We start from the raw sequence: 11227 nt of genomic DNA on the forward strand, positions 1-11227 counted from the left end.
GGATTGCTGCTGACAGTCAGGACAGGAGAGGACAATGTTGCGTGCATCGGCCTCAGAAATGTGGAATTGTCGTTGTAGAATGTTTGCTGCTTGGTGGAAAAAGTCATGTGATTGCCATGCCTGGCCAAAGCAATCTATCGGCAAACCTGTCCATGCTGAGGCAACCAGACTGTCCATGTGATGATTGCCTTCAGCAAGGCTACCTGTGAGGTTTGTGGGGCAACTAATGTGAGCAATGAAATATCGACGTGATCTTTGGTTGAGCAAATCTCACGGCTGTTTGAATAATTGATACTGAAATAATACATCAATGTTCTTTAACACTGCTCTCTCCATATGTTGAACTACTCCTACTACATACAAAGAGTCACTGCCAACATTTACTGGTTGTGTTGCCCATAAAATGAAGACTTGAATTACTACTTGTAACTCTAATAATTGCACGGATCCTCTTTCCGTTGCCCATTCTTGAGCCATGTCAATGCAGCCTTATAGGTGTGGCCACCTGCATCTGTAAAAACTGTGACCCCTTTTGCAGGAGTTGGTGACAGCAAAGGCAGGTGTTCTATTTGAAACTTGGGTATCCATCCTAATAGTTTATGTGGCGGAGAGTGAACACATATTTTACTGTGATAATTCAATGTTGCAGTCTGTAATGTTGTAGAATTTTGTAATGACCACTGCAAATATTCCGCTGACAGAGGGACAACTAAATAATTTGACTGTGGCCTCTGATAATCAGCTGAGCAATAGCTTCCATTCGAGTTACAATTGATCGTTTGAGTTTGTATTGGAAGAAATATCCACTCCAAGATCTGTAAAGGATCAGGACTACTGACCCATTGCATAAGTAGGGCAAAAGGATGTTGATCACAGTTAATAATCGTTAACCCAATGCTATAATCAGGGTCCCATCTATGTGCATATTGCTTTGTAATAATTAGCTGACCAATAGCTTCCACTTGAGTTACAATTGATCGTTTGAATTGTATCGGAAGAAATATCCACTCCAAGATCTGTAAAGAATCAGGACCAGCGACCTATTGAAGAAGTAAGGCAAAAGGGTGTTGATCACAGTTAATAATCATTAACCCAATGCTATAATCAGGGTCCCACCTATGTGCATATTGCTTTGTAATTTTCTCTAATATTTCTGTTAGTATCTGTTGCACTTTTTCATTTGTTTGTCTGGGGGCCTCAACTCCACCTCCTCCCTGCAGTAATTTAGCAATTTGGAGATCTTCATTGGTGATTCCACAACAGGTGCAAATCCAATCAAGATCTCCCATAAGTTTCTGCACATCACCGAGGGTTTGAATGTCTCTATGGATTATTAATTTTTGTGGGTGCACAGTGGCTTTTGTTATTTCCCACTCGAAATATTTCCAGGGTAGAGCACACTATTTTTTCTGGGGCTATTTTTAATTTAACAATTCTTCTAATTCTTTAATTATGGTTTTCTGATTTATATTTTGTCTGGCAATTAAAATATCATCCATATAATGATAGACTATTAGCTCATTATGCTTATCTCGAAATGGGGTTAACGCCCACAATAGTAAGATTCTCGTGCAATGCAAACTATAAACCGTTAACCATTTGCCACAGGTCACATGAAGCAGTGTAACTTAAAAGTCCTTTTTTTTTTTTTTTTTTAAATACAAACAGATGTATGGGATGATAGCTGTCCCACACAGCGCTCCTGCTTTGTGAGTCCTCTTCAGCAGCTACCTGTTCTTTAATCTTTTTCCAAAATTTTAGAGGGTCTGGAGTGGAGGTTGAGCTCATTTTAAAGTGCCAACAGGTGGTGATATCTTTCTGTATTCCTTTTCCTTTTCCTTTTCCTTTTCCTTTTCCTTTTCCTTTTCCTTTTCCTTTTCCTTTTCCTTTTCCTTTTCCTTTTCCTTTTCCTTTTCCTTTTCCTTTTCCTTTTCCTTTTCCTTTTCCTTTTCCTTTTCCTTTTCCTTTTCCTTTTCCTTTTCCTTTTCCTTTTCCTTTTCCTTTTCCTTTTCCTTTTCCTTTTCCTTTTCCTTTTCCTTTTCCTTTCCCTTTCCCTTTCCCTTTCCCTTTTCCTTCCCTTTTCCTTCCCTTTTCCTTCCCTTTTCCTTTCCTTTTCCTTTCCTTTTCCTTTCCCTCTTCTTATAGATTTTTGCCAATGAGAACCTGCATTGCCAACGTTTTTTACATTTTCCAAGTTCAGACTATTTTCATTTTAAGTGAAACATGTGACTGATCATTTGGTGTCACTTCACCTTAATTTAGCTCGAGGGGGTTTACAGAACTTTGGTTGCTCTCCTCCCCCCTGGGATGCGACAGCCAGCCACCCCAGTTTCTTCTGCACCTGCAGACTAGCAAAACATGTGAAGTTGTAAAGTCCTTGATTTTCTTAACAACAACTAATAAATCAGTATATTATGAACATTCTTCTCATCCAAAATCCCATACTGAATCCAAAACACAGCGCTATTCTAGCTACTAAGAAGAAAACTAGCTCTATCCTATCCAAAACCAGGACACCTTAATAGTCCTTTTGCAGCCCCAGCAACATTAAATCTCTGCTTGCCTGTCCCCTCACTCTCTTTCACTCTAGCTGGAGACCAGCTCCACTATTGAAAAAGTTCAGCGACTGGTCAACCACAGAAGTTGCCAGAACGGAAATATTTTGCATATTTCCTGCCTTGTCTGGCCATTATAAAATCCATCAACGCTAGGGCTATGTGTTTGCTTAGTAACATACCTGTTCCTTCATTCTCTTTCACTCTAGACAGCGCCAAGGTCAAAAAAATGAAAATTTCCAGCTACTGCACCCACACAAAAAGTGCTAGGACTGAAAGCCGTTGCTGACCCTCTCCTTCTCTTGGCAGCACTTTCACAACCTTACCAACACCAGGGGCTTTGTGCTTGGTTAGTGTGGTGGTTTCACTTCGCTAGCACTTGGCCAGCAGCCAGACACAGCTGTTTGCTCACTCCCTCCCCCAGGAAATAGGGGAGAGAATTGGGGGTCAAGGGTAAGGAGACTCATAGATTGAGATAAGAACAATTTAATAATTGCAATAAAATAGAACTTAATAATGATAATAAAAATAGTAATAAAATATGCAAATGAGTGATACAGAGTGCAATTTCTCACCACATGCTGACCAAACCCGACCCCTTCTCAGGTAATGATCCCAGAGGAGAGACAATCCTGAAACTGAAACTGCAATCCCAGAAGAGCGAGAGCCTGAGTGAAAGCCAGAGAGATCAAGAGAGGGAGAGACACTCATTAATGTACTGAACATGATATTATATGATATGGAATATGCTATTGGCATATCCAAATGCCAATTTAGCTTATTAATTTAAATATTCCCCCCCCCCTCCCCGATCTTGCACTTGTAGACTAACAACACATAAAGTCCTTCAACTTCCAGCAACAAATGAAAACATTGTTATATTATGAATGTTTTTCTCATAACAAATGTTTTCTCATAACTTTGGAAGCTTCAAATTAAGGTTTATTTCAGTCAAGATATGACCTGGACCCTTAAAATGCCTGTATGGATCCTAAAATTGACACTTTAGACCTTGAAAATGAGGCATTTGGACCCTAAAATAAGGCTTTGGAGTCTACCAGTGAGACTTTAGACCTTAAAAATTGGACTTTGTGGCTTTAAAAATGAAGCTGTGGACCCTTCAAATGAGTCTTTGAACCTTAAAAGTGTAAAGCTTGGAACTTCTAAATGAGGGTTTGTACCCTAACAATGAAATTGTGGATCCTAAAAAAAGGTTATGGGTACTAAAAGAAAAGATTTGACCTTAAAAAAAAGGGTTGTGACCTTAGAAGTAGGGATTTAGCCTTTTAAAAATGGGTTTTTGGATTCTCCAAATGAGGCGTTCAGCCCTGAGTGAAGAGTTTGTACCCAAAAATGAGGGGTCCGACCATGAAAATGAGGCTTTCAATTCTGGTATCAAAGCTTAGGATCCCAGAAATGAGGCTTTGGTATCCAAAACTGAAAATCTGAGTCCTAAAACAGGGCTTTAGACCCTCTAAATGACAGTGTGGACATTCAAGATGAGGTTTGAACTTTCGACGCTGAAAATGAGACTTTATGAATTAAAACTGAGCCCTTAGAGCCTAAAAATTAAGCTTTGAATTCTAGAAATAAGGCTTTGGATCTTCAAAATCAGACTTTGGCCTTAAAAATTATGCTCTGGGCCCTTAAAATGAGTCTTTGAAGCTTAAAAGAATAAACCTTGGAACTTCTAAATGAGAGTTTGGACTCTAACAATGAGGGTTTTGACCCTATCAATGAAACTGTGGGTCCTCAAAAAAAGGCTGTAGGTACTAAGAGACAGACATGGACTCTAAAAACAAGGATTCTGGACATAAACCAGGGCTTTGGGCCCTAAAATTATTAGCTACAAATAGCTAATAATGCAACAAATGAGTCTTTGGACCCTTAAAAAGGGTCTTGGCAAAGTAAACCTGAGACTTTGGACTCTAAAAATGAGGTTTGGAACTTAAAAGGAGGCTTTGGAAGGCAAAACTACAACTCTGGAAAGAAAATGAGGGTTTGAACACTGTGAATTGGGATTTGGAGTCTACAAAAGATGCTTTGGACCTTAAAAATCAGACTTTAGGGCTTAAAAATGATGCTCTGAGTTCTGCAAACGAGTCTTTGAACTTTAAAAGTGTAAAGCTTGAAACTTCTAAATGAGGGTTTGTACCCCAAAATTGAAACTGTGAATCCTGAGAAAAAAAATAAGGATACTAAAAGATAGGCTTAGACCCTAAAAATGAGGATTTTAACCCTAAAAACAGGGCTTTGAGCCCTGAAAGTGATGTGCTAGATGCTAAAAATTAGGACCTTTAAAAAGAGGGGAACCTCTTAATAACTAAATGGACACAAGAAATCATAGAATCTATTTAGAATCATAGAATGGTGTGATAGTTTCACTGGGCTAGCACTTGGCTAGCAGCTAACACAGCTGTTCACCCACTTCCACCCACCCCCAGGGGATAGGCCAGAGGACTGGGGGGCAAGGGTAAGGAGATTTACAGGTTGAGGTAAGATTATTTTATTTAATAATAGAAATAAAAGAAAACTTAAAATAATACTAATATTAAAATAGTAGTGATAATGATAACAGTAACAAAATATGCAAATCAGAGATACACAGTATAATTGCTCACCACCCACTGACCAAGCCCTGCCCCTTTCCCAGATAACGATCCTGGAGGAGCGACAATCCCGAACCGAAACTGCAATCCTGGGAGAGCCAGAGCCCGAGCGAAAGCCAGAGAAACCCCAACAGAGGAAGGGACCCTCACTAATACACTGGTCATGATGTGATATGATATGGAATATCCCATTGGCATATCTAAATGCCCATTTAGCTTATTAATTTAAATATTCCTTGTCCCCTTAGAGTTTGCACTTGTAGACTAACAAAACATGAAGGCCTTCACTTCCAGCGACATACATGAAAACATTGGTGTATCAGCGTTTCTCTCATAACAAATCCCAGTGAAAAGCAAAATGCAGCACTAGTCTAGCTACTAAAAAAAAAAAATCCAGCTCTGTTCCAGCTAAAAACCCAGACAAATGGTGTGGGTTAAAAATCATTTAGTTACAACCATCCTGCTATGAGCAGGGATATGTTCCACTAGACCAGGTTGCTCAAAGCCTCATCTGGCCCGGCCTTGAACAATTCCAGGGAGGAGCAGCCACAGCTTCTCTGGGCATCATGTTCCAGTGTCTGACCACCTCACAGCCAAGAATTTCTTCCTAATACCTAACCTAAATGTAGCCTCTTCCAGTTTCAAGCCATCACTCCTTGTTCTGTCACTTCCTGCCCTTGGCCAAAGTCCCTCCCCAGCCTTCCTGGAGCCCCTTCAGGTACTGGGAGGCCACTAGAAGGTCTCCCCGTAGTCTTTTCTTCTCCACGCTGAACAGCCCCAACTCTCTCAGCCTGTCCTCACAGCAGAGGTGCCCCAGCCCTTGGATCATTCTCGTGGCCTCCTCTGGGCTCACTCCAGTAGGTCCATGTTCTTCTAATGTTGATGGCCGCAGAACTGAACACAGTACTTCAGGTGGAGTCTCACAAGAGTGGAGCAGAGGATCAGAATCCCCTCCCTCGACCTGCTACCCACACTGCTCTGGATGCTGCCCAGGATAGGGTTGACCTTCTGGTCTGCGAATGCACATTGCTGGCTCATGTTGATCTTCTCATCCACCACCACTCCAAAGTCTTTTTCCTCAGGGCTACTCTCAAGCCATTCTCCATTCAGCCTGGATTTGTGCTTGGGGTTGCCCCCACCCAGGTGCAGGACCTTGCCCTTGGCCTTGTTGAACTCCATGAGGTTAGCACAGGCCCACCTCTCCAGCCTGTCCAGGTCCCTCTGGATGGCATCCCATCCCTCCAGTGCACTTGGAGGGTGTGGTCAGCAAACTTCTGAGGGTGCACTCAATCCCACTATCCATGTCGCCGACAAAGGTGTTAAACAGCGTTGACTCCAATACCGGCCCCTGAGGGAGGTCGCTCATCACCAGTCTCCCCTTGGACATTGAACCATTGCTTTGGTCCTTAATGTAGGACTTTGTGCGCTACAGCTGAGGCTTAGAGCTGTAAAAGAGGATTTGGACTATGTACATAAGTGTTTGGACCCAGAAAATTAGTGTTGAGGCCTTAATAATTTGTCTTTAGGCCCTTAAAATTGGGGTTTGGAAATGAAACTGAGGTTTTGAAGCCTTAAGTTTGACTTTATGCTCTCAATTAATGCTTTGGTTCCAAAACTAAGGCTTTGCACCCTAAAAATGTGTCTTCAGATGCTCCAGACGAGGCTTTGGACTCTAAAAATATGAGACTTTGAGCCCTTAATGAGGAATTCAGACTGTCAAATGTGGCTTTTGACCATAAAAATGAGGATTTTGTAACTAAAAATCAGTCTTTGGACCTTCAAAATCTGACTTTGGTGCTTAAAAATGATGCTCTGAGCCCTTAAGTTGAGTCTTTGAACCTTATAAGCGGGCCTTGGAACTTACAAAATGAGGTTTTGTAGTCTAGAAATGTGGATTTTGACATTAAAAATTACTATTGGACCCCCAATCTTGGTTTTGGTGTTTTAAAAATTATGCTTTTTGACCTAATATTGAGGCTATTATGAAAATAGATGTTTGTGCTTTAAAAACTCAAGGTTGAAACTGAAAAATGAGGCTTTAGACCTTGAAAATAATGGTTTGTGGTCAGATTTTTACTTTTGGACCTTTAAATAGGGTTTTTTCGTGATTCAGGTTCGGGTTTTGGCTCTAAGAATGAGGTTTTAGCCTCATAAATGAGGAGCTAAATGTTAAAATGGAGGACTTTTTTACCCAAAGCAGATTTTGTAGCTAGAAGGGCAAGACTTTGGTGGTGTTCATACCTCATTTGGGCATGTCCTTGGGCAGCCTCATGGGACTTGGTCTGGGCACTGGGCTGGATGAAGGCCTTGCAATGTCCTCTCCAACCAGAATTATTCCATGATTTTAAGATTCCCCTTTACTGAAAGGCTCAGTTTGACAAGCTCACTTGGACAGACTCCCCAATGAAATACATCTCACCCCAACATTGAGCTTTTTCTGGGCCTAGTTCTGGGCGTATCTCTCAATTTTGGCACTTCAACAATATTTTCCAGTTCCCAGCCTGGCGCCCTCAAATGCCAGCTAGTCCCTGAGGAATGGAAGCCCCTGCCAGCCTCCACTTCCCTATGCAGTTTTAGTGCTGAGCGTGATGTCATGTGATATGGAATATCCCTTTGTTCAGTTATGTCAGCTGTCCCAGCTCTGTCCCCTCCAAACTTCTTGTGAACACCCAACCTACTCACTGGTGGCATAGCGTGAGGAACAGAAAAGGCCTTAATGTTGCGTAAGCACTGCAGTGATTAAAACATCAGTGTGTTAGCAATGCTGTTTTCAGCACAAATCCAAATCATAGCCACATACAAACTATGTATGAATGAAGAAATTTAACTCTAGCCAGCAAAAACCAGTACAGGTGGTTAACCCTGAATTCCCATCACCCCTTAGGCCCATCACCCTTGGGTGAGTTAAATCTGCGGCCCATCAACCATGGGTTGGTAAATGCCAGCATCTAATCTCTGCAGGGGCTTATCACCATTGGAGTGTTTAACAGTGTTGGGCCATCATGTCTCTGGCCTGTCACCCTCAGGGTGGTTAATCCTGGGACCCATAACCCCTTAGACCCATCAGCTTTGGCTTGTTTAACCATGGGGGTCCATAATCCCTTGGGCCCATCAACCTCGGGGTACTTAACCCTGGTTTCCCATCACCCTTGCGGTGGATAACCCTGGGATAGTTAAAGCTCATCGCCCTTGGGATAGTTAAAGCCCATCAATCATTACGCCGAACACTGTTTGGGTGGTCAACCCTGAGGGCCCATCACGTTTGGAGTGGATAGTGCTTTGGGCCCATCACCCTTGGGGTGGTTACCCCTGGGCCCTTCATCCCTTAGGACTATAACCTTTGGGGTGGTTAACCTTGGGGGAGGGGGTGGACATCACATGGATGCCCACATCCCTTGGTGTGCTTAACTCTTAACAGCCCAATACGATGGAGACCAATCACCCATGGGGGAAAAAGCACTGGGGATATCTTCTCTTGGACCAGTCTGTGTTGGGGTGGTTAATGCTTGGGATCCATCACTCCAGGGGCCCATCACCCTTGAGGTGGTTAACACTAGTAGACCATTACCTCTTGGGCTCATTACCTCTTGGGCCCATTATCCTTAGTGGTTTAACCCTACTAGGTGAGCATCACTTCTTGGGCCTATCCCCCCTTAAGATGGTTCAACACCTGGGGGCCCATGACCTCTTGGGCTCATCACTTTTGGAGTGGTTAAACCTGGGGGCCCATTAGCCTGTGGGCTCATTGCACTTGAGGTGGTGAAATCTTGTTTCCAATCATCTCTCGAGCCCTTACCCTTGAGGTGGTTAACTATCGTGCCCACCAACCCTTGGGCCAGTCATTTTTTTTAGATTTTTAACCCTGGGGTCCCATTGCCCTGGGGTCCATCACCCTTGGTGTAGTTCACCTCAGGGGATGTCATCCTTGGGGGCTGTTAACCCTGAGGACCAAATAATTTCTGCCTATCACTTTTGGGGTGGTTAACCCTGTGGACCCATCACCTCTAGCTCGATTAACACCGAGGGCTTATCACCCCTAGGGCCCATTATCCTCTGGGTGGTTAACCCATCTGTGATTATCACCCTTAGGGTGATGAACGCTGGGGGTCATCATTCTTGTTGTTGTTAACCTTCTGGGCCAATCAATGCATGGACCCATCACCGTTGGTCTAGTTATCCCTCGGGTTCCCATTACCTCTTTGACCCCATCACGCTTAAGGTGGAAACCTCAGGTGGCTGTCACCCCAAGGGCCCATACTCCTTGGGGTGTTTAACTCTTGGAACCCATCAGCCAGGGCACTCATCACCCTTGAAGTGGTTTATGTGGGCACAGCACACATAGGGTTGTTAACGCTGGAGGCCCCCCACCGTAGGGGCTTGTTGACCAAGGGGTGGTGAAACTTGCTTTTCAATCACCTCTTGGGCCTAGCACCCTTCAGGATGTCAACATCTATCAACCTGTGGGCCCATCACATCTTGGGACCATCACCCTCAGAGTAGTTAAGCCCCAGAACCAACATCCCGAGGGACAAATACCTTTTGAAGTGTTTAACACTGGGCACATCACCCTTGAATTGTTTAGCTCTGGGGGCCCATCACTCTTGGGGTGGTTAACCCCAGGGGCCTATCAGCTTGTGGGCCCATAAGTCTTAGGGTGGTTAACCCTGGCACCCATCAGACCTGTGTTGGTTTACCCTTTGGGTCCATCACATCTAGGGCCCAACACCCTTGTAGTTGTTAAACTCAGGGGCCCATCACCCTGGGTGCCCATTGCTTTTTGCTTCGAATGATCCTGAGGCGGTGGTGCCCACTAAGGTGACCAAAAGTAGCAACATGTGAAGGTCATCACCATACTGGGTGGCACTCAGAGTGGTGTGGCAGTAGCATTGTGAGCTCCTTCGTCTCCATTCGGCACTGATAAGCCCACCTTTGAACACTGGGTCAAAGTCCTGAGCTACCAGTATAAGAGAGATGGAGTGACTGTGAGAGTCCAGAGGCCCCTGAGATGCTCCATGGCTGGGACCCTCTTGGAGGGGCTGTGTGAACCAATACTGGACAAGATTTGGACGTAGGGAGTCCCATCCAGGTGGGATCTCAGTGGCACTGACAGAACAAGAGGCGCAGGACACAAACCTAGACACAGAGTGACTTGGGAGGACACTTTTTTACTGTAGGGGTGTCTGAGGCTCCTCAAGGAAGTTCTGGGAACTGTGGAAGAATAAAAGGCCACCTGGATGTGACTACGGTGGTCTCCCTGGGGCTTGCCTGAGCTCCCCAGGACTCTCTGAAGGGCCCTGCTTCCCCTTAGGGTCTCCTAGGGGCCCTCCAGAACACACCAGGACCCTGTGAAGTTCCCTGCAGCCTGCCCAGGGACCCTCCTGAACTGCACCAGGACCACATTAAGGTCTCTGCTGGCCACTAGGGACTCTCCCAAGCACTCAATGACAGTTCTTGCTTAACCCAAGGACTCTCGTGAACCCCCCAGCACCCCATGAAGGTCTCTGCTGACCCCCAGAGACCCCCCCAAGCCCCTCCAGGATGCCATGAAGGTATTTGTTGCACCCTAGGAACCCACTGGGGCTTTACTGGAAGGGGACAGCAGGTGACAATGGGGACAGAGACAGGGCTTAGTGTCTCCCCCAGGCCAGCATGTGGAGGCGATGGGCAGCATCGCGCAGCCGCCCACGGTGCTCAAGGCAGCAGGGAAGCCCAGGAGGGACGGAGGCCAGCCCCTCCTGCAGCCCCCAGCACCCAGCGGCGATGGTTCCTGTTGAATCACTGTCCCCACCATGTAGCACCCCTCTGTTACACAGGTCCTCCCAGCATCCTCCGGATGCCAGAAGGGCCTCCAGGGCCACCATGGGTGCATCATGGCCACTGCGCCCTGGCCACCCCTCCAGTGCCCAGCCCAGGTACACTGCATCCCGCTCGGCCGGTGATGAAAGAGATGGCATCTGTGGTGGGCCACAACCCTCCAGAAGCCCTCGGGATTCCAGGTACCTGCAGGAACATGAGGACATTGATGTCACTGGGAACACTGGAATCATGGAAGACATGGAGACA

The 11227-nt window shown here is 45.1% G+C and overlaps 1 protein-coding gene across 1 annotated transcript in view; it reads right to left on the reverse strand.

The window, feature by feature from the left end:
- Window positions 1–10791: 10791 nt before the first annotated feature.
- LOC104529867 (protein ADP-ribosylarginine hydrolase-like) overlaps window positions 10792–11227 on the reverse strand; it is a 3601-nt gene continuing 3165 nt past the window's right edge. Inside the window, 1 exon segment of the mRNA XM_010174293.2 lies at window positions 10792–11164. Within this exon segment, the coding sequence (XP_010172595.1) occupies window positions 10792–11164 (373 nt within the window).

The sequence above is a fragment of the Antrostomus carolinensis genome, unplaced genomic scaffold (genome assembly GCF_000700745.2).
Source record: "Antrostomus carolinensis isolate BGI_N321 unplaced genomic scaffold, ASM70074v2 scaffold1948, whole genome shotgun sequence".
NCBI lineage: Eukaryota > Metazoa > Chordata > Aves > Caprimulgiformes > Caprimulgidae > Antrostomus > Antrostomus carolinensis.